A 23877-nucleotide genomic window follows, 5' to 3' on the forward strand; every position below is an offset into this window, starting at 1 on the left:
TCCTACCATGCTTCTTTGCAAATCTGCTTCAGTTATTGATCACCCCCATAGATCCATATTCTCTAGAGTTCTGTAATCTTGCACATTTGTCTGAACCACTCCGATATTGGCTGGCTGAGAAGCTTCGGGGAAGTAACAAGAGAAACTTAAGTCCAGGCACGATAGATCAAAGGTATCGATACCTGATGTGGCGATCGGTGAAGGAGAAATTCATCAATATTCACACTCAGCTCCTTCATTTTCTGAAACATACGTGGGAAAAATAAATGCATTCAGTTAGAAACGGATAAGAGGAGGGGGTGAGATGGAGAGATAAAGAGGTGTGGGAGACAGAGGGGGCAGAGTGTGATAGAGAGATAGAGACAGAAGAGAACGATAAAGTGAGGGAGAGAGAAATGATAATCAGACAGATAAAGAGAATGAGTGCACTAGTTTAAGCTTAAAAGCTGCAGACATACAAAGTCTCTTCAAAATGAAAGTGTTAAAGCAACAAGGTGCGGAAAGAAGGGCTCTTCAAACAAAGCTGGGAAGTCAGCACATCAGTTTTTGGGTAATTTTGTACTTCCAGTACTGATATCTGCATTAAAACCAGACATGATAGTAACAGCTACACGTCGAAACAGGAAGAAGGACCTAGACAATCTTCCCTTCCCTTTGCAGGCTGGTTTATGCCCGGACTATGGTAATCAACGCAACCATAATCCAAGTCCTTGAGTGCAATGCATGGATCACCAGTGCAGGTGAGCCAGTGGACAGTGGATAAATCCTTAAAGTGTAACCAATCTCAGTACTCCCTATACAAGGATTTGTCATGAACAGAGGCGAAAGGCCGAACAGTCTGTTCATCTGGAAGCTCTGCTCAAGACTCCATTTAATTTAAAATTGATGGTATGGCACAGAATGCCAGTCCAAGTTTTGTGAGCCTAAATTGCAGTCAGCCGACTGAACGAGGGTGTTCCAGTGGTAGGGAGACACGAGAGTACAGCTAATAGCAGAATGTGTCGGGGTTTGCCATCCCTGCTGCACAAAGAGGTCTTTCATTTCCCTAAAGCGTGGAGGGGTAGAAAGCACAAAAGCAGAGCCCCTCAGGGGGGGGGGGGGCAATATAAGAAAGTCACTTATGTGTGTTCTGTTCCAACAAGTCGTTGCATATAAAAAAAGAGCATAAAGAACTTCACCGCTGAATAAATTTCATTTTATAATTTAAAACATCTACCGTATATTCCGCATCGCATTATAAGGCGCACCTTCAATGAGTGGCCTATTTGAAAACTTTGTCCACATATTAGGCGCACCGCGTTATAAGGCGCATGGAATAGAAACTACTGTAGTGGCTGGGGTTGCGCTATGCATCCACTAAGTGGAGCCGCGCTAAAGGGAACGTCAACAAAACGGTCAGATAATTCAGTCAGTCAAACTTTATTAATAAAATATAAACCAACATTCTGACAACTCTGTTCACTGCTAAAACAAGTGCATTCACAATACGGCACCGTACGTACCAGGAGCACAAAACCTATTGCAACATTGCATTAGCACACAGTTCTCTGACGGATAGACACGGTAACACAAAAACACTCACATCATTTTGGGATGTGTTTTTATATTATCTTTTTTAAATTGTGGGCTGAAAAGCAAAGTTAAACTTATTCTAGATTTTTTGTTTCTCGATCGTCTTTAAGTTGGACTGACTATTCTAATGTCTTCATATTTTACTGCCAGAGGTTAAACTGTGACGAACACGTCACTTCATATAAGAGCACTTCAGGCAAATTACTCATGACACATTTTGGGTAACCAGACGGAAAGGGATGTGGCTGACTGATCATAATCTTAGACGTTTAGAGTGTATTTTATAGAAGTCTTACAGAAGATCTGATTCCATGTATAGTGTTTGGAATGCGTGTGCACACACACACAGTTAATACGGTGACAGTGCAAATCATAGATTCAGTGAAGGCAGCATGGAGGAGGAGAGAAAGGCAAGAGAAGAGCCATGCAGGAGGAGGCGGTGGTGACGGTGGGGGCAGTGGAGGAAGAGGACGTGACAGGATTTACAATCAGATCATTAACCTTGAGAAACAAAATGGCCTCTTCGACATAAACGCTTATCAGGTGGACACCGTGCCAAAACAATGATTTGTGCACAAAACACACATTAAGCTTCAACTGATGCTTTCAACAACATATAAATAAATCGTTTTGCCCCATCCTGCATAAAAATAAAATTACATCCAAGCACAAATGTATTACATCGTGTGTTTATGCAGCAAAAATATGCTACAGATTAAGTGGAGCTGCGCACTGCTGTAATTTTTTTAAAAATAAATATCTGGACAAATGATGAAATCGTCAGGACATTTTGTCTCTTGTGAACTTTGACTGGCAGCGGTTTTCTGAAGTTGGTCCATGTATCATAATTGTTAGTACAAAAATTTCAGATTGGAAATTTTCAAAAACAGCATACTATAAAAATTTATAACCAGGATATACCTTATTCACTTAGTCCTCTGGTGGTTCCACAGGTAAGATTAATCTGCTTACATTATTATTAATGTTACAACATAGTTGTGTATAAACATTGTGTATATCTAAGTCTGATCTTTAAGATCTTTGCAAGATCTTTTAGCCTTGAGCACAAGGTGGCTATGTAGAATGTTAATGCTAATCTGCCATGCTATGGATTTGTTTATCACCTTGGTTTAGCATGTTTGCAAAATTTGACAGAACAGAAAAACAAGTAAAAATAAATTACAGCCAGCCTGAAGGGAATGTCTCTCAGAGTTCCACTAACACATTAACACAGCAAATGTCATGGTAACCCCTCATGTAAGTGTTGAAGCATTTTTTGGGGGGGGTCAGGATGTGAGTATTACAGTATCAGGCCAGATGCAGCTCACTGTGATTCCACACAACCATTGTTTATTTGTCAACAGTCTTAAATAGATCATTATAAATCTGTAGTGCATCATTCCTACTTCAATAAACCATTTGTCCAAAATAATTCACAGGTTAAATCGGAGAATGATGGCTTCCATTTGACAAACCCGAGCAGTAAATATCTAGAGTCACACATGATGCAAAAAAACAAACAAAGAAATTACCCGGCACAAAGGCTCATGGGATACAGGCAGACAAAAAGCCCTTTCAAAAGTTCATTACACAGCAGTCATGATTCGATGCCTTTAAACAGAAACAATAAAAGGCAATCATGTTCATCATCAATCATCAATGTCACTCTTCTTATCCAAATATCTATAAAAGCATCTTATTTTTCCTCATCTTTTAATTCATGCCATATTAAAACTGTTACAAATAGTAGTAGAAGACATTTCAGTTGAAAATTCTCTGCTGAATGGCAAAGCAGCGCTTCATCTTATTTATGTCAGTATACAGAAAACCAACTATTATTCAAATTCAAACAAACTAGTGACTGAAGTTACATTTCAACACTAATGCATTCAAATAAAAAGCCTCACTTAAGACTGAAATATAACAGTCATTTTGGGGCTTGTGTTATTTGAAGGCTACATGTTCAGATTCAAATTAGTTTAAGTTTAATATACTCCAGCATTAACATCACACAGCAAAACCCAGAAGAGCAATCAAATAAACACAATTATCTATTCAGCCAAAGGCATCTTTTATGTGTTTTAGAATGCAGTCAAAAAAGCTTTAAAAAAAAGAGAAGTAAACACGACTATTTATGTGAGGCTGGGAGAAAAACGAAACATTTAAAGCACTGATAATTAGATTTTGACGTGTGATCCCTAATTTTACCCTCGAGGACTAAAGTGCACAGTAGAGTTCCCACCCACAGAAACACTGACCACCTCCCTTCAGTTGAAGCATTTTCAGTAAAAAAAACACAGTTTTAGAATTCTGGACATAAACCAGTGAGGACTAAGTTTCTAATGGCTAATCCCAAACATTATTTTAAAGATAAGAAAAAGTTCATTAATTCTAAGTTGAAGCTCGTAAAACAAATGTAGTTTAAAATCATTTTCAAACTTAAAGCTGTTCAGGCAACACAATCCTTTGCCAGACATGTGACTTTACATCTCTAGTCTCTGGGTATATTATTATTATAGATAAGGACATGATTAATGTTAATGTTATATTTTTTATTATTTTATATCATGAAGTACTTTTATTTTTTCTTGTATTTGTATTTTCTGATTAGTTTTTTTTTCTTTTCATGTGACCATGTAGAATTAAACATATTGTGCGGGGTTGTAGCCATACTTACCTCTTCTAGAGGGAATGCACTTTTGACATTGTGGAGAAAGCACATTAACCCCTTTTAGACTGACTTTAAGAGACGAGACAAAAACAAGAAAACAAACGTTTATTAGACAGCAAAACCTGCTTTGTCTCTGAAAGGATGCAGTAAAAAAAGAAAAACGCTTAGAAACCTGAATGTTCTAAACGATCAAATATACAACAATCCTCCAGCCACCCATGGCAGGAGTGCGGTTTGATGGCCTTCGTGCTGCATTTAATCAAGGATTTTCAAAAGGAAGTGCACAACCGCATTCAACAACTTTGTTTTCAGGGTCTGTTTCTACAGGCTGCCATGACCTGAAATCCTCTGATGCACAACACCCAAAGATCAAGCAGATAGCTCAGGCGGAAGATTTTAAACTGTAACCTTTCATGGTGGTTGCTCAACATCTGTACATCGGATGCTTGGATGCTTGATTGAAAGGCAGCTTTGCACCTACTTCTCCTCTGACCCATCATATTCAAAGGAGGTCGGTTCCATCGTAGACCACAGGCTTGTCTAGACTCAGATGATACAACACTTTCTTTGAGATGAATCTGATTAACAGGAAAGAGAGGGCATTGCGATTGCCGTTAGTCCTTCCTGTTTAGATGCAAGTCAAATATTTAGTTTGTGCTAAATAGCTACCAAACTTCATGAGACAGCAAGACGTACCTGGAGAAAGAGTTGTCAAAGATGAGTATGTATTCTCCAGGGTTTCTGACTTTTAGTTCCCCCTGGATTGTCTCTTTGTGAGAGTTACAGCGCGTCAGTGGGATCAAGACCTGTGGAGGCAAAGACAGACGTCATTTCTGGCATTTTCTTTTTTTTTTTTTTTACCAGAGCAGAGAAATGCTGCTTTTGTTTGCAGAATGAGAAGTGCTAGCAATGGCTAATAGCATTTTATAAAATCAAAATGCAGAACAGAGTCTCCTTTCCAATCCAGAGTAATTTTAAATAATTTTGTGGAGAACAAAAGGATCTTAATCATTATGCCATCCCTGAAGCATGTAGAGCCTCAAAGCAACATCTGGTTATGATTTCTATGGCAACAGGTTTTGCGTGGACATGGTCCGGGGCCGACTGCATTTGTTCCTTACCTTGGCCTGCTCCAGCGGTGTCTCCGTAGTCTCTCTGTAGACCACACTGAAGGAGATGCTCTTGGGTTCGGAGGTGAACGTCCAGCTGACAGTAGGACCAGGACTGCTCATGGTGAAGAGGATGGTGCTGTAACAGCTGGACTTGATGAAGAGCTCTCGGGCTTCATCTCCAAACTGTGAGATGTCTTCCACTGCGAATCGGCCAGAGAGTCTACAGTTGGAGAACAAAAAATGAGGCAGCGAAGATTAAAGTATTGCAGAGTGGCAAATATTAGCGTATAATCAGTGATCAGTAGCCAAGACAACAACAACACAAAAGGTGATGTCAATGCTGTTTCTTCTCTTGATGATTCTTTCATTTGTAGTTTCATTTAGTCCATTTAATCCAGGATGAAAGAAGCTCCGGCGGCTCCAGGTCTAACCAACGATGACTCAAGTGACATCAGTTCATGTAGAGGCACAAATGGTTTGTACACATTTTATGAAACAGCATTATCCAAGATGTGTAACTGACTTTCAGGTGTAAAATCAAGGTCCCCCTTTAAGGATTCACAATATATTCTAGATTAGCAGCTAAAGGTTCGATCTTAACTAAACAGTTCTCCTGCTGACACGACACCTTAAAGCTTCCTCCCTTGTTACTCCAGAATCCTGTCCCTAATTAACAGGAGACAAACAAAAACAACTCCCATTTAGGAAGACCCACACCACATAGATTAATATATCCCTTCCCATTTTAAGACTTAGAGCAAAGATTTCATCAGAGGAATACACGATGAACTTCATTTGAAAAGCTTTTGACTCGATTCTTGTGACCAATTCTTTTAATAATTGAATGTGAAACTCACGTGAGTTCCCCAGACTTTAGCAAGCAGATCTCAGCATCCTGTACTGCAGGACTGGTGTCCTCAGTTTCTTCTGATGGGATGTCCCCTGTACTGGTTAAGCTGTTGATAGAAAGATGGACAGAATTTATATACATTTGTGAAGCTCAAGGAAAGACATGTCTTTGACATGGCTCCCATAGTATACACAGAAAAAATATATAGATATCAATATATACAGCATTAAAATCAGACAATACACATATAGTACAGCTGCACAAGTATATCTGCTGCAAATACTGATAAAATTGCTGTTTTCACAGCAATCCATGTAAAAGACAAAACAAGCTACACTTCCTTTTACCATTTTTATGAACAATGAACAAGTGAGATACTTACGACTGTGCTGCCCTCTGCTGTCCATTTTCTGAAGAGCAGGCGGTAGCAAAAGAAAGGGAGTCACTGTCGAAAACCCCACTCACTTCCTCCTCTGTGATGATGTCAAAAACACCATCATCCTGTTTGCCATCTTCACCAGACCCTAGAAATGAGCGTTTGGATTGTATTGCGTATTGTTCTGGATGTGTCTGCTAAAAAAACTAATTGAAAGCAGGCGTTAAGCTCATCTTACACACTGTGTGTGTGTGTTTAGTAACCTGAAATACTGGTCAAAGCTCTCCCAGCTTGCAGCAGTCGACTGAAAGGTGTCTCTGGTGTGCTGGTAGTCTGTTCCTCCTGCGGGTGGCGCTCAGCTACTGCACTGCGCTGGCTGGAACAGCGTGCGCAGCAACGTTCTTTGCTGCCGCCCTGCTGAGTGCTCACGGTGTTGCTGCAGCAGTTGTAGCAGAAGGGACGCCCACACAGTCTGCGAGTCGACGAGGCCCGATGGCATAAATTTAGTTTTGCTCCTTTCAAAATGCAAATTATGCTTTGTGTGTAAGACGAGTTACTGCGTATTGTGCACTGAACATATCTGAAATAAACGAATGTTTTCTTGAAAGCGGTGAGACACGAAGCACATTAGAAAGCAAGCAATTTGTGATAATTTCTCAGCTTTGATCTTAAAAAATATATCTTAAAAATATTTCCCTCTCAGACAAGAGGGCCCAGTCTTTATCTGGACTTTATGTAATCATCAGTGAGTGCTGCTCTTCTGCAGAATGTTAGATGTGTTGTTATTGGTTAGCGTGATTGATATATTACTTTGTAATGCACGACCATCTGACCTGCAGTTGTACTTGCGAATCCACCAGCTAAACTGACTATGACAACCTAGACAGTAGTTGACATCCCTCTCCGTCTCCTCGTCTCGTAGTTTTTGCTCAAACTCCAGGGCATCCGTCTTCTGCCAGAGTGCATCTTTCTCTCTACAGAGAGCATCAGTTACGTTTGGATATGCAATTTAAGCATGTTTGTATCCAGAACAAAGTCTGAAATCGAGGTACCACCTTGATTTGTGCGTATAAAATCAAGTTATCCACACAATGAAAAAACTAAGCCAAGATAAAAGACAAACCCAATAAGGCTAATAATTAGCATGCTAATAATACCTGATGAGTTCGACAAGCCTTTCCTCCAAATTGATTTTAGTGCGGTAAAGATCATCAAGCTCAGCAGCTGTCCTTAGATCAAAGCTCTGTTTGTCCTGTGTGACTCTCCGTAGAGTTCCGCTCATCTCCTGACATGACAGCTGAGCAACCGCCAGATCATCCTCAGACCTGAATGCATACAAACACAGGCAACATACTAATTTGTCAAAACGGGACTGGGCTCCTCAGCAAACATTTTGGCCTCACATACTGTATATATTAGGATTTAATAAAAAAAAAACTCTAGAAAGTTAGCAAAATGCATGGATAAATCATACAAATAGTCAGATGTTTTTATTTTAAAAGGGACCGTTTTTTCCACAGAGCTCTAATTGATCCAGAATGTGTGATTATGAATACTGTATCTCACCTTGATAAATTCACTTTCAGATGGATTATCTCGTCTTGTTGCTGCTGGATGAGCTTTTGAGACTCCGCCATCTGGGCGTTTTTCTCCTCAATCTGTTGGCAATATCTCTGGTTTTCGGTCTGCAGTCAATACAGCAGAGCAAGAAATTATTTCTGGTTCTTTGTGATTGTGCCTGTGACAGCAATGTTGTGATTACTTCAATTGCTGATGCACAAAAACATGGAGAGCGATACAGACATGCATTTGGTAAACTGTGTTTAGCAGTTTAAGAAACACCTTCGGACTTTGTTGGTGATAACAAAAACAGCTTCTCACCTCAAGTTGTTCACGTTTCTGTTCCAGGTCGTCCATTTTCACCTGCTCCCGTGTCAGCAATAATTTCACTTCCTGTAACTCTTGAGTCACAACCTGAATGCGGACAAACACCACAGAATCATCAACTGCTTCGCTGGCTGGAACTAGAACTTAGAATGTTCACAACCAGGGTGCTCAAGAGAAAAAAAGGCAGAGTAAACAGTAAAATAGTTTATCAGAAGAAATATCATAGCATAAATACAAACACTACAGGCTGATGACAAAAAAATATCACTTCACCACATGCTTGATTATGTTTGTTTCTTACACTGAAATGTTTGTGACTAACCTCGAGCTGGCTGCTGTGGCTCATGGATTGGCTGCCGAGCTGGAGGTGGAGGGCCTGAATCTCCCCGTGACTTGCCTCCTGTGCAGATTCTGCTTCTTGTTGGGATTTATCCAATTCTTCCTGAAGCTCCTGCTTGGTTTCCAACAGTCTTTCCTCGTCAGTGAGCTGATCAAGCAGTCGTATGTTCTCCTGACGAAGCTGCTCGATGCAGACATTCAGCCTTTCTGCCTCCTGAGTTGTCTTCTCCTCCAGCTTGGTTGACGAGTCCTCCCAGCGGAGACGTGCTTCTTCATTCTCAGCGGTGAGCATACAAACACGGACACCAAGTTCAGCTGTTTCTGTGCTTGCTCTATGGAGGGCCTCGCTGGATTCACTGTTCTCCACACACAATGCATCATAATACAGCTTCAGTTTATTGAACCCCTCTGTGGAGGCCGTCACCTCTGCAGCTAGGCGTGCTCGAGCCTGTGCCTCGCCGTCACGCTCCCGGATTAAAATCTCCTCTCGCTCCTGGGATCTAAGAATCTCATCCAAATGCCGGCGGTTCAGCTCCTCCACCTGGGCTTTGAGTTGATCTGTTAAGTCTCGGAGGTCTTCTCTGGAGGACTCTGTCAATTCTTGCAGTGCCTCAACTTTCATCCTCTCCTCAGTTCTTGCAAGAAGCTGAGCCCTGAGCTCCACTACCTCTTCCTGGAGCCTTTGTACCTCTCTCAGGTTGTGTTCTAGTTGAGCCTCTGCTATAACTAGCTTGAAAGGCATCTCTTTAGTTTCCACTGAGCATGTCTGATGCTCATCTTGAAGTGTTTGCATTTTTTCATTGTTCTCTGCAGCTCCTTTTTCATTGTTCAGTTCCCCAGTCCTGCTGTCCGGCTCCCCGACTCGAACTTGCAGAAGCCCACAGGTAAAAACCTGGTCTCTCAGTTTAACCTCACTTTCCTCGAGTTTATCGAGTAGTTCTGCTTGACTTCTTTGGGACACTGTGAGGTTCGTCTCTAACTTAGCAGTTTGGGCAGTGAGCAAGTCTATTTCCAGTTGAGTTGTGGTTAACGACTTCTTCAATGAGGACTGAACGTCCAGAAGCTCCTTGTACTCCTGCTCCAGAATCTTTAATTGAGAATCAGACATTTCTTTCTTGATGAGGGTCTTCTGGAGAGTCTCCTCTAAATGCAGGTTTTCATCCAGAAGCTGCTTCTCACGATCTTCCACACACATTTTTGAAGCCTCTACTCTGTCCTTTAGGTGTTTCTCGGAGGCTCTCAAAGAAGCTAGTTGTTCTAACAAAGCATACCTGGCCTCGGTCAGCTGTATGATGCTGCTCTCACTCTTTGCAACTGTTTGGAGTAGCTTAGCGTTCATTTCATTGCAATTGCTGCATTGGCAATTATTGTCGGGGTTATCTATTTGATTACAGGAATCTTCATGGTCATTTATTCTAGAGCTCAAACTTTCATTCTCAACATTTAGTTTCTCCAACTGCTCCTCTAAATGCTTGATAGTCTCTGAGCTAATGGCTAGCTCTTTGTCTCTGTTTTTTAGGGTTGTTCTTATATCCAGGAGGCGACTCTCAAGCTCCTCGTTCAGGCTAGCGCTCATGCTAAATCTCTGCATTTCCTCCCCCCTTTCCTCCAGCAATCTTTTCCTTAGCTCCTCTGCCTGCCGCTCTCTGCACTCCAGTGATTCTTGTAGATCCTGAAGCTGGGCTCGCAAGTTCCCAGTCTCCTTCTCTTTCAACGTCAGGGCCCCCTGAATTCGACTGACTGCACTCTGGAGATCTTCCAGCCGTTGAAGTGCTTCCTCGCGTTCAACAATTGCTCCAGCTTTGACTTCAGCCAGCTTCTCTTCATTGTTGTGCGACTCCTCTTCCCTGATTTGTAGTTCCTGTGATAGTCGCTCAACGTGTCTGGCTCTATCCTCAGCCTCTCTCTTTGCCTCCAACCTCTCCTCCTCTATTGTCTTGAGTTTATCCAGGAGTTCCTGAATTTTCCAGGCTGAGTCGCAGTAGCTAGTCGTTTGTTGTCCCTTTTCTTTAAGTGTCTCATCCAACTTGGAGAGAAGTTCCATATTTTTATTCTCAGCAGCTGCGAGTCTGTCCTGAAGCTCACCGTTTATCGCTTCCCTGCAGGTTTCTGTCGTCTTGCAACCATTAGTTTTACTTTGGGATTCAGTGCGCACTGAATGGCAAGAGGACTTCCGAGCTTCTAATAACTGGCCTTGAAGGTCTTTAACCAAATCTTTCAGTTCAGTAGCCTCTTTGCCCAACACCTGAACCCGGACCAGAAGCTCTCGCTGTCTGAGCTCAGACTGGTCAAGCTCAATGCGGAGGTTCTCCCCAATGGAACACGTAGAAGGTTCCCCCAGTTCACCAAGAAGACTTTGACTCAGGTCCGATACTGGGAGACATTCCTGTGCCTGGTCAGTAAAAAGAAGAAGACAACACTGGTCAGCAGATTTAAAATCCAAGTAGTCACATTCTAAAGTGCACAGTTGTTGCATAGTTAGTTGAATACAATTACCCGTATGTGTACCTGTGAGTGCGTGTAACTGCTAACGAGGCTGTTAATGCTGGAGCAGCGACTGGGAGGCTTCCACAGGAAAGCTGATGAGGCACTTCCTAATGTTCGCCTTGCAGATAATTAGACACAGAACAGGTCTTTCAAAAACTGATAATTGGTAAAAGTCAAACAAGAAAATAATTTTAACAACGAAGAGGAATTTAAGTTAACATAAATGAGAATTTAAGAGGTGGTATAGCAGCACCAAATACATTGAACTTGATTAAATGTTTAACAACAGAGCACCGTCTTCATTTTTCACATGACTAAATTATTACAAACTTCTTCCCCTGATTTTCCAACCGCTTGTCAAAACATACAGATTTGGGTGGGTGGGTTTCCAGGTAACTCATACAATCACAACTTACCAAACAAACTGGAAATGATAAGCAGAAGAGGTACTTTCACTTAAGAGAAACTAGAGGGAATTTCAACATATCAAACATACCTCACGTGCGTTTGTGAATTATATAATCTTCAGAATCTCTGCTAGAAGTAAACTTTCGATTTTCATTTTGAGACTGACTTTTTAAGTCACTGGTGTTTTGGATCTTATATATTTATTCCGCCTCTCTCATACACACTAAAAGCACAGCCTGTCCTACACTCCTGGGTGTCCACCCACATGCCTCGTTACACACCTGAGATCTGCATTGCATTGTCTTATACTGTAAGATTTAATAGTCAAGTGATGCACAACAGCAACAGAAAAATTCTGCTGAAAGAAAGTAGTGAAAGCTCTTTGGAAAGGTGCTGATGTGAGGAACAGCGATCAATTCTCACACATCGTCAACACCCACAGGCACATTCAAATATCTTTTTTTTTTTAAATAGCTGTGAACGTGCAGAGTGATCAGATAATTAAGTGTTACTTAATGTTGTGAAATATCTGAAATAACTTCCAACACAATTTTCCATTAGCTGCATTAATCCAGTGATTCATCTTAATTGCTCAGAGGTAGTGAGCTCGGATGTGTTTTCTGAGGTGTAGAGATAATCGTATGGCTGTCCCTTAATGACGCTGGTGTTAAAACTGACTTCTTCTTTTTTTAAATCAAATCTATAGGATGAAAACACAATCACCAAGTTTTGGATCTCTAAGGTTAATGTTAATAAATCAGCTACCTGGTACTTACTTACAACATGATATTGCTTTATATAATTATGCTAATACAAGTCAGATTTGTGTGGCCCACTCACAGACGTAGAACACTATATATTGCATTTCATTCTAATTTGTATTTTTTAGAATAGACATTTATAGGTCGCAACTGCTTGTCGTTTTACAAGGACGGAGCTGTAACATTTACACCATTATCTCTAATCAGTTTACCAACAATGTTGAATCCCTTAACTAACAGTGTTGTTAGTTATTTATAGTTGTTCAACAAAAGGATGTAAACTGATAATTGTTAGTCTCAATAGATATCCCAGAGATGAGTTACCTTGCGAAGTTTGGCCAATCAGCATCAAGGTCGTAACCTCTGGCTGCCACATCATACTGGATCTGGTTGAGTTCATAAAGATTGTTGATAATGTCAGCTGTCACGCGGGACTTGAGGAAGGGACTTCGGGCATAATACCAGTCACTGTGCGAGAAGAATACAGGCAGTAATACATAAAACCACTTTAAACTCCCGAATTTATAGTGGGATTGTAATGGCTTTACTCCAAACGCTCTCCGTATAAATGCTACAAAGGTATAATGGACGATTGTATGACGACCTGCGTCTGAGGCGACCACTAAGGAAGCAATGGCAATGAATCTGACATCCGTACGCAAGGCAATAAGACGAGACGGGGTTGTGACTCATTGACAATAAAATCCCTAAAATTGGGAGATTAAAAAAGCAGCGAGTAGCAGTGCACAGTTATAATGAAGAAATGTCTGCCAACTGGGAGTGTGTCGAGCTCCTCGTCCTCCAAACAGACAATGTCAACATCGTTGTTATTTTACCCCTTATCACACAAATGTTAAACCGAACCATAAACCTTGATGCAGCTATTATGCGCTGCTGTTGCTTTGATCACCGTAAACAAATAAAGGTGCAGTAATGGAGGGTCTTTGTTGTGGCACTGTTGTGTGATCTGTGTAAAAAGAAATTATTACAATAGCTTTCACTTTTATTTTTTAGAGCGAAGACTATTTGTGGAAATGAGCTGTTGAGCAAGCCTTTACGTCATCTCTGTTACAAGACAATAAATAATGAAGGAACTGAATGAAGAGCAAAGATGACGCTCAATTGAGCTTTAGAGGGATTAGTAGGTGGATTTTGTTCGACACACACCCAGAGACATGCATGCACATGATACAGAGAGTGTCAGAGAGACAGCCTGCAGCCTCACCGGTCTCATTTACAAAGACATACAGTACATGTAAAAGGATTCATGATTATCTTGGACAACAGGTTTGAGGAAAGCATGAGGAAGTGGAAGTTAATGGGTGCCACTTTCTTGAAAAACAGAAATAAGACATAAATCAGGAAGTGAGAGTAACAAGAAGGGTGTGTGTGTGTGTGTGTGTGTGTGTGTCTCTGACCTCGTTACTTTCTGGTTTATGAGGCATTGCTGCAATGTGTCAGCGAGACGCTGGTGAACGAGTGAGTACCGGATGAAGGCCCTTCCCTTCCCCAGTGACGTCTTCAACTGAGGACAGAAAATGATACAGTTAAGTCAGGGACATCTTTCATGAACAAATCAGAATTGTAGTTTCACAATTAATTATATCGCATCAGTTAAATTTTCAGCTTGATCAGTTTACCAGGAGCCTGGGCAGCTTATGTTTTTAATGCCACTTAATTTCATGCATGTTTGTGGAATGGGTTCAAAAGTTGGTTCTTATGGAAACAGCATGACTTTGGTTGTTGCCATTTTCTTTTTCCTGTTTCTAAGCATTTAAAAATGAAATGCAGTGTATTCTTGTTTAACTTGAAGTGTCAGAATGAATGAACCCAATCCAGTTTTAGTTTAAATTGAGTGTAAGCTTTGTGTCAAAAATAAATGGCACTTAAGGATGCTTAAGCTTAAAGGTCGTCACTGTTCAGACACTCAATGTTCTGTGTCATCTGGAAGGACACACTCTCCAATCCATAAGCAGATGGAGGGATATAGGTGAGAGCACAGACATTCAGAGCCACCATAAGGGCACCAGCTGGAGGCTTCTGCCAGACTGACAGAAATGAAACGAGAAGAGCAAACACAGACTAAAAGTAATATTTTAAGGAGTAACTTAAAGTTTCTAATAAGTAATGAGCAGTCAGTTGATAATGTCCAATGTGTATAACTCTGTGATGACATTTTTAACTATATTTATGCTTTGCTATATAATAACATTTTAGACTTAAGACTTTATGTCATTCAATAATGAGCTGCATCACGTTAGATTGACTCCGAGGTATTTAGCATCATCATCCATCATTGAAATCAATGAATGGCTGATCTTCGTACATTTTCATACTCTTGGTTTGACAACATCTGAAGATTTGAGATCGCCTTGGGCTCTGACAGTCAAAAGTCACATTAATGTGGAAAAACATATCAAATCACTTTAGAAATAGAATACTAAAAACAAAAGGACAGGGGGCTGGAGGACAACAAAGAAAATGCATTACAGTCTTGATGCACAGGCATTTATATTCACAATCACTGACTTCCTTCTAGGAGGGAAAACCTGCAATGACTAATGGTGAAAACAATGAGGTACCTGACATTAAAAATGTCGAGTATTTATATATATTATAGCTATTTCATATCTTTTGGTTTGAGATGTTGCAACGACAAAACTAGAAGGATAAAGCACCTCTTTTAGACTTACCTTTTATAGACTAAGCAATTACGGCAACCACATTAAAAGTATGCCTGATGACAATAACATTTATTAGTAGCAGCCATATCAGACACAACAAAATCAAAAGTCACATATTAAATATCCTTAAAAACTAGGACTAATTTGACTGTTTATCCCAACGTAAAGCTCACCGTGATAAATTACCAAGGTAGGAGGTGAGGAGAAAACAGTTTAGTTCAACAGTACAGTTGTTACAGCAGCTATTAAATTAGCAACGCTGAGTCTTACTGTTCCAGATTGAGCAGATGAGTCACATGGTTATAGTCACTGTGAATGTGTTGAATGATGTGGCAGGCCAACGCACAAATGATCGCTGAGTGTGTTGCACAGGAGGATCACCTCAGGGATGGCCTTGACAAAGCGGATGCCATCATTAGCTCCCTTGATCCTAATCAAGCAGTCACAAAAGTAGTCCCAGTAGTCTTTCCTCTGGCCAAGAAGAGTTGTCTTCTCCTTTTGGTCAAACTGAGAAACACACATCTCCTCATTATTGCATTACCTATCACTTTGTTTGTTGCTTGTCTGGCAAAATGTATAGAACAACAGGTATTCTGGTTTGCATAAAAAGTTCTCCTCAAACATAATTAACCTTGAAAGCTAGTGCATATAATGTTCATGTGGGTGCAGTGGAGAAAACAAGTCATTTGTGTGGGTGGATAAAGAAATACAAATGTTTATATGGACGAGCCCATCCGCATCACAAATATGGATACAGCTGAGAAATGTCCTCACAGTTGTTAAAAATAATAATCCATAGCATACTGCATATTTGTTTCGCAGCTCACTTGGCTCAATGTGACTCACATGCAGACTCAATTGTCTTTACATTTGTGCTGTTGTGCTGTGATACCATACCTGCAGCAGGTATTCTATCTTATAGAAGAACTTGTGCAGGCTGGCGCTGTCATCAGTTATGGGTTCACCACTCTCATTGTGTTCTTTCCTCATGTCTAACACTGCATCTAAACAAGACAGAAACAACATCCTAAACACTGCTATGCACAGACCGGGAAAGGACAAGGTATATACTGTTAGCAGCTTAATTACCATGCAGATCTCTGATTATTCTCTGCAGTTGATTATCTCCAACTGATGAGGACGATGCCATTGCAGGACGAGGGCAGTGTCTTTAAGAACGTCTGCATGTGGGGTAGAAATAACAGAGACAACATTAAAACTGTTTTCAATATGCTGGAATTGATTAATATCCATGGAACAAACATAATCCATGAGACAGAAACAATATGGGGAAAAAAGCCACCACGACAAGGATATATACACAAACTGTACTACCCTAAATTATATTTGCCTCTGCTGAAAAATTCTGCTTTAATAAAATATATATATATATGCGTTAATAAGTGAGACAATTGACACATTCCAGATTGGTCCACGGATTTAATTTGGTGAAACAGCGGCTCAGGGAAAGTTAGCAACATTCGCCTTCAGTCGGAGGAGGAACATTTAAAGCTGTGACGACAGGTGGGAGCGCATGACTGCGGAGACAGCGTCCATACCTTACCAGCTGCTTCTGACAACAGATGCATTTAATGTCAGCTACCGCCACCATTACTAAGCAGCGAGGTTGTCTCCTACACTGTCAAAAGGCTTCAAAAACAGCAACAATTCCCTGACACAGTCCTCGTTTTCTCAATGCTGGCGAGAGCGCCTGTGCTGAGCTATTAATTTCCTGGTCGTGTTAAATGTAACTTGATCAAATAAGCCGTCTCTATTGAGTTTCGTCTATTTAGTAAACGAAGGAAACCATTTATATACCAGATTTACACTGAAATAACAGACGTACGCGATAAGTAAAATTGTCCAGCGTCCTGTTTGTAGACGATACAGCAGAAACCTGCTACCGCAGGGGGGGCGGGCACTGGGAGTGGATCGACATTCCTACTGGATAAATGGCTTCCTGTTCCTGAGAAAATCAGTCCAAGTTTGGTTGAGGATGAGAGAGAAATGATATGTAAACAAACGCAGAGGAATGTTTCAAGTTTGATGTCAGTATTTTATGAAGTATGAAATGAGAACATCTATGAAAAATAATTTTGTGACGAGGTGTTTTACATATTTGTATGATGTGAATTTTGACAAGATAATATGCCATTGACCTTTTGACATGTCTATGATAATTATACAGGTAGATCGGTAAATCAAAATATTTCTCTATCTCCTATTTAAAAACCTTTATGAATTTATATATTTTCATTTCATTAAGAATGTTTGATTAAATACAGCCTCAATATAATTAATACAAAATAAAATGAAAAATTATACGCATGACTATGATCACCACCTGGTGAATATGTGCCACTGTGCACCACATTTCAGTCTAAGGATTTGTAATGCATCATATAATATTGAAGGAATATACATATAAATAAAATGTGGTCCTTGACAATATATTTGATATGTATTATTTTAATGAACGCCGTTTAGTGCAAAAAAACCTGTTTTTTAAAGAAATACCCTAGCACAGAGAACTAACAAAGAACTTCTTCAAAATATGCAACAAACATATAATACAGTTCAAAATAAGAAAAACGAATTACCATAATCCAAATAATCACCAGGCTCTAGATGGATACCCAAGATTAGTTTTACCATGTGTGAATTCTGATGATGCAATTAAATTTGTTCTTGAATAAAATCATTAATTAATGTCCAGAAAGGTATTTGTGTAAAGCTCAAAAACAGAGGGAGTAAAAAAAAGATTAGTAAATGTTAATATATTATATTAATTATATTATTTTGTTATTAATATCAACAACAATGTGCATATGCTAACAATTCTTAAATAATATAAATAGTCAGTAAAAACAAGTGTTAATTGTTAAAAGGGAACCTATCTTGTAATGTTACACCCACAGACAGCAGATCTGAAAAAGGTGCTTGGTTTCTGTTCACCTATGAGGTCAATAGTTTTATAATCCCCAGTTTAGTTTCCCTGTGACATTTGTCCAAAGAACTCTGATGCTTGCACAACCTTAGGGCAGGTATAGTACATTTCTATCAATTAAATGACATGTTGATCTCTCACAATGAAGTTGACATTTATAATGTTTTATCTTGTAAAATTATTTCTTGTTTTAAAAACATATTTATAACGTGTACTATGTGAAAAGTGCAGTCAGTGTGGTGAAAAAATAAAAGGTTGAGGTTAGCGGTCACAGTACGGATCTTTTAACAGTAACAAAAATAATAAAAATGAAACTTCTGTTGAAATAAATTAAGCACACATTATATTGACTGTGCTATTTGAAATATTTGGTTACACACATATTCAAGCTGAAAGTTCGAATCAGTTCGAATGATGCTGAGCTGTAGCTCAGCATCATCCTCACATTTACAGCAGAACGTCAGCCTTGTGGGGAAAACAAAAAATACCACAGGAGTGTCCAAACAATCTGAATTCTATTTGTCAGCTAAATGTTTAATTTCATTGTAAGCTGTTGTCTCTGTCAGCCACTCGCGTGAGGTAAGCTGACGGTGCTTACATGAAGCAATCTTGACAAAGAAATGCTAATCTCTTCATAAATAATGCAATTTTTTTCAAATGTTTTTGTTTATTCTATAATGAATTGTATTCAGATATACTGCCATTTAATTGAATCTATTTCTATTCAAAGCAAAATCATTGGACTCTATTTAAATCAGAAATTGTACAGATGGATAAGCTCACAGTCTAAGCAAATAAAAACTAAAGTGTTAAACCCCTTTAAGAATTCTTTTTTGAATTTAGATTCTGGCTTCTTGCTGAGGGAACATGGAGACGACTGAAGACTTTGCAGTCGCAGCTACTTCAAGCATCACGCTTGACCCAGGATTTGACCCAACCACAGACTATTTTTCCTACAACTATGATGATGAACTGTGTGACAAAACAAGCATTGTGCACTTTGGAGCCATCTTCACTCCTGTGTTGTTCTCCTTTGTAGTGATCCTTAGTCTGTTTGGCAACATCATGGTCATTATCATCCTGACAAAGTATGAGAATCTAAAATCCCTCATCAATGCCTTCATCTTGAACCTGGCTGTGTCAGACCTCTTCTTCACCGCCGGTCTGCCTTTCTGGATGTACTATCACATGTACGGATGGACTTTAGGGGAATCTGCATGCAAAATAGTCACATTTATCTTCAATGTTGGCTTCTACAGTAGCGGAATCCTCCTCATCCTGATGACTGCTCAACGTTACGTAGCCGTCATGAATCCTCTGTCTGACATCGTGTCCCCCAAAGGCCTATACAGTGTCCTGGTATCTCTGGCTATTTGGGTAGTGAGTGTACTGGTTTCATGTCCAGCTTTAATCTTCACCAAAGTCCTGGACCAGAGTCACTGTGTATATGTGAATTCTTATTGGAGCTTATGGGGAATCTACCAGCAGAACATTCTCTTTGTTGTCACTTCAGTGGTATTCCTTTTTTGCTATTCTCAGATCATGTGCAGATTACTGCGACCCGCTGCCCAAAGAAGAAAGAGCAAAACCTTAAAACTTATCTTCATTCTCATGTTTGTTTTCTTTCTGGGCTGGGGACCTTACAATATAATAATATTTCTACAGTCGCTATATTTTTGGCCCCAGCCATATGCGGACTCAGAGGCTCTGGCTCAAAGCTGTGAAATATCAAAGCAACTGGATTATGGCATGTACATTAGCCGTCTCTTTGCCTTTTCACACTGCTGCCTCAATCCTGTGTTTTACGTGTTTGTAGGAGTTAAATTCAAAAACCACTTAAAGAGAATGCTGAAGAGCTGGGGCCACAACAACAGCAGCGTTCGCAGAAGCAGGCAAAGCCGAAACACAATCACATCCATAACAAGTGGTGATGAGTTCTCTTTGTAATTTAGACAGCAGAAGTGAAACCCCAACTTTAAGACAGGATAAAGACAAAATAATCAAATGCAAATCCTGTATTTCCTTTACAAAAATTACTGATAATTTTGCAGCAGCAAATCTTTAGTAGGGTAAACTGAACAGAGCAGAAAGTACAACTGAAGTAGAAATAAAGACCTGTTTCTAATATTAGCCTGCTTCAATAAAGGATTGGTCCCCTCTGATGTGGAAACAAATAATTACAAAATGTGGCAACTAAACATCCAGGCGTGTAACATGCTCTTTTGGCTATCAGAGTTTTCTGCTGCATCCACACCAGATCTTGGCACAATGGGAACTCAGTCGGAGCAGGAAATGTTTAGTTTTCTCCCAGCAATGGCTGCGGTAACGGTAGAGATGATCATACAGATGAATATGCTAAGAAAATTCTGGCTAACTTCAGCATGTTAACACTGTCATAATAAAATGGGTGATCTGGTCTACAATGTAATGACTTCTTTAAAGTTGCAGCATGCATCTGATTCTGATAATAATCATGTATTGTTTTTGACATAGTAAAACTGGATATGATTCACTTTGATTTCCTGGATTTGATCTTTTTCACCTTTTGGATCAAATATTTTTAAAACATCTCTTCAAATATTTCATAGACACACTCTCTTTTACAAAATGTATATAACTTTTAATTGATTTGCTATAATGTTTATTTTCACATGATGCCATCACTGATTCTTTCAAGCTTTCCAGTGAAATAAAAATCACCTAATTTCACTTCTGGACTGTCTCTGCCATTTCCAAGTAAAAAAACAGAAGTTCTGACAAGTTTCTTTTGCTTGAATTGTAAGTATATTTATTCTCAGAATCAGCACTTCTGACTTAATGTGAAAGTAAAAGAGAAACCACAACTATGATTTCCTCTTCTTTCCACAGATTTTCCTTCAGGCCGCCTATAAAGTCGACGCTACGGCCGATTCACGGTAACTTTCTCTGTATTTACCATAAATACTGATCTTGCAGACAATAGTAAGTATTTTGGAATATTTTGCAAAGGATTAGTTTAGGTAAAATAAATACAGTGCATGAAAAAATTGTACATATGCTCAGTTTTAAGTACATTTTGTCAAATAATGATGTGTTATTTTTTTCCTAGAAATCATCAACACCACAATGAGCGACGGAGATGACAACACCAGTCTGGATGTGGTATACTATTGTGATGAGATGTTTGACTTTGAAACCATCAGTGGTGCTTTCTTCATTTTGATCTTCATCTTCAGTCTCACAGGGAACATTCTGCTCTTGTGTGTTCTCTTCTTTTATGAGAACCTCAGAAATGTCACCAATATCTTCATCCTGAACCTGGCCTTCTCTGACTTGGTCTTCACCGTCACTCTTCCTTTCTGGGCCACCTACCACCTGCACCACTGGGTCTTCGGTGACTTCTTCTGCAAATTTATGACTGCAGCATACGTGGCTGGTTCATACTGTAGCATCATTCTGCTGACTGCCATGACTGTGGATCGTTTCATAACAGTGGTGCTGCACTGGCCAGGTAACCCTGTAAGGAGGCAGCGGTGTGCAATGGTCTCTTGTGCAGCTGCCTGGCTCATTAGCATTGCAGCATCTGTGAGCGACGCTATCAAGGTGGGAGAGGAAACTGACTGGAACAATGTTTCCAAGTGTGAATTTTCCTCTGGCGGATCTGATGTCGACCTGGGATATTACCTCCAAATGTCACTGCTCTTTTTTCTCCCGTTTGCAATCATTGTTTTTTGCTATTCTGCCATCCTCAAGACAGTTGTGCAAGCTTCAAACAGAAAGAGCCACCATACTGTCGTGGTGGTCTTATGTATTGTAGCAGCATTTTTTATCTGCTGGGGACCTTACAATACTATAATCTTTGTCCAGTCTTTGTACAAACCCAAAGGCTGTTATGAATATGATAACTTATACATTGCTTATTCAATTTGTCGCATACTTGCTTTTTCCCACTGCTGTATGAACCCTCTTCTATATATGCTCTCAAAAAAGTTAAGAGGACATTTTTCACAGCTTTTACACTGTGAGAATGCCAGGAAGAAGAAACGAGAGCGAGGAACTGGACCGATCACTTCTGTTATTCAGAATGTTGCTTTTATTGCACAAAACTCTGCTGTCGTGTTGGATCTACCCTCCCAATAGACATTCATAGTTACATGCATTTATTCAATCTATTAATGCTTTTTGGCTTTTTTTATGTATCTCATCACTCTGGTATGCTTAAAATTATCTTTATGTAAATGTATTTTAAATAGAATAAGTAAATGATTGCATCAAGGAGGAACTAAAACCTGATGGTGAGCATGATAATAAGTTAGAATTCTTTATAATTTGCACTTTTTCAGCCTGCTGGAATGAATGTTGATACTTAACTGTAATATATTTCAGGTAAACTCAAATTTAATTTTTTTTAGTAATATATTCCATTGATGCAGACCAGGATGTTTAAGTACTTTTCTTTGGGAGAATAAATGGACCAAAATACCTGGTCAGATCAAAATATGGAAAAAGAAGCAATATATGTGTTCATGCAGACCTATAATATTTAGCTACATTATTCCATTGATCTAACTTCTTAATCCCCCTTTTTCCCCTCTCTGCGTTCCAGATATTTTAACTCTATTCTGTGTAATATGTTTCTCCAGAGCCCCGTCAGTGTACTTGAACATGGTTGAGTAGCGTGGCCCCGATGGCTCCATGAGGGGTCCAGAGAAGAGTGTACAGGGAGAGCTCAGCGGGCCACTGTAACAGCACTCATATCTGTCTCTGGGGGTAGATTAAGCTTAATTAACTAAACCATCCAGCACGCTTGGATGAATGGATACAAGTCAAGGGCAGAGCAGTCACGGGTGTGCTCACACATTCCCTGGCAGGCTGTGGGAGAGAATTTGGTGCCGAATGTTATCTCTGCATGTGTGATAGCAGCAAAATATTGGATGCTGTCTTTTCAAATAATGTACAAATAAATGAGTCAGTGAACGCGTGAAACCAGTGACCTCCAAAGTGGTGAGTTTGTACCGTGATTAAGTTTCGTCAACAGCTATTAACTCCTTTGCAAGGCATCCCTCATATTACAGCACTTTTGAACTGTTTGCAAACAGCTTTTAGCAAAGAAGCGATCAAACCTCTTTCAGATGGTGACCGACCATGCTGCGTGTCTGCCGGTGGGAAAATGACTCAGATTTTACTTTGGGATTTTTGGCTTTAGTATGCAAATAAAACAATACACATGAAGTTTATTATGACAATAATAAATAATATTACCAGACCTTGGAGACAATATATTAAAATGAGCTAAACTGAAATTTAAAAGCCAATCCAAGGCATCTCATTTCTAATCGTGAAGTGAGTATCTCTTTTCCCAGATCATATTCTTTGCAAATGATGTTGTTGTTCCATCCTGTTTTTAGCCACAAGCTACACAGCTGTTGCTGTTTTCTTCGACGAGCCCTCCCTGGCCCTAACGTTCACTCCCTGCTCTTCTTTTCTCCAGGGCAACTCAGCCTCCTTTTTCACATAGCTATCTCCCCTTTAATTTCAGTTATCTATAACGATAATTACTCGAACCATATGTGAATTTAATTGATGCTTTGCAAATGTCTGAATGTGTGTGTGTGTTTTGCTCATATTGCTAATAAAGTCTTATTACTTGTTAATATGGACTGCCATGGAAATGTGCATCGGCCTTATCATTACAAACTACTGTTTAGCAAACAAATATAGATTACTTAATCCTTAAATGACATACATTGGCAAGCGTGACATTTCGCAAATGCACCTCATCATGATTTAATTTTTCAATGAAA

General features: G+C 39.7%; 3 protein-coding genes across 3 annotated transcripts; 2 read left to right on the plus strand and 1 right to left on the minus strand.

Annotated features, from left to right (window-relative positions):
• Nucleotides 1–4478: 4478 nt before the first annotated feature.
• fyco1b (FYVE and coiled-coil domain autophagy adaptor 1b) lies at nucleotides 4479–16297 on the minus strand. Its single transcript, XM_068758722.1, has 17 exons — nucleotides 16237–16297; nucleotides 16045–16151; nucleotides 15529–15654; nucleotides 13882–13988; nucleotides 12788–12931; nucleotides 11316–11412; nucleotides 8791–11199; nucleotides 8463–8555; nucleotides 8148–8266; nucleotides 7739–7906; nucleotides 7415–7555; nucleotides 6845–7053; nucleotides 6588–6729; nucleotides 6213–6311; nucleotides 5365–5575; nucleotides 4940–5049; nucleotides 4479–4821 (listed from the first exon to the last, which is right to left on the minus strand). The coding sequence occupies exons 1-17, from the start codon at nucleotides 16295–16297 to the stop codon at nucleotides 4746–4748; spliced, it is 4419 nt and encodes a 1472-aa protein (XP_068614823.1). The 3' UTR covers nucleotides 4479–4745.
• Nucleotides 16298–18961: 2664 nt separating this feature from the next.
• LOC137915385 (chemokine XC receptor 1-like) lies at nucleotides 18962–20041 on the plus strand. Its single transcript, XM_068758723.1, has one exon. The coding sequence runs from the start codon at nucleotides 18962–18964 to the stop codon at nucleotides 20039–20041; it is 1080 nt and encodes a 359-aa protein (XP_068614824.1).
• A 1158-nt stretch (nucleotides 20042–21199) lies between these two features.
• On the plus strand, nucleotides 21200–22990 carry LOC137915388 (chemokine XC receptor 1-like). Its single transcript, XM_068758726.1, has 2 exons — nucleotides 21200–22062; nucleotides 22945–22990. Exons 1-2 carry the CDS (start codon nucleotides 21200–21202, stop codon nucleotides 22988–22990), a joined length of 909 nt encoding a protein of 302 aa, XP_068614827.1.
• The last annotated feature ends 887 nt before the right edge of the window (nucleotides 22991–23877 follow it).

This window comes from Brachionichthys hirsutus, unplaced genomic scaffold, assembly GCF_040956055.1.
Source record: "Brachionichthys hirsutus isolate HB-005 unplaced genomic scaffold, CSIRO-AGI_Bhir_v1 contig_274, whole genome shotgun sequence".
Lineage (NCBI taxonomy): Eukaryota > Metazoa > Chordata > Actinopteri > Lophiiformes > Brachionichthyidae > Brachionichthys > Brachionichthys hirsutus.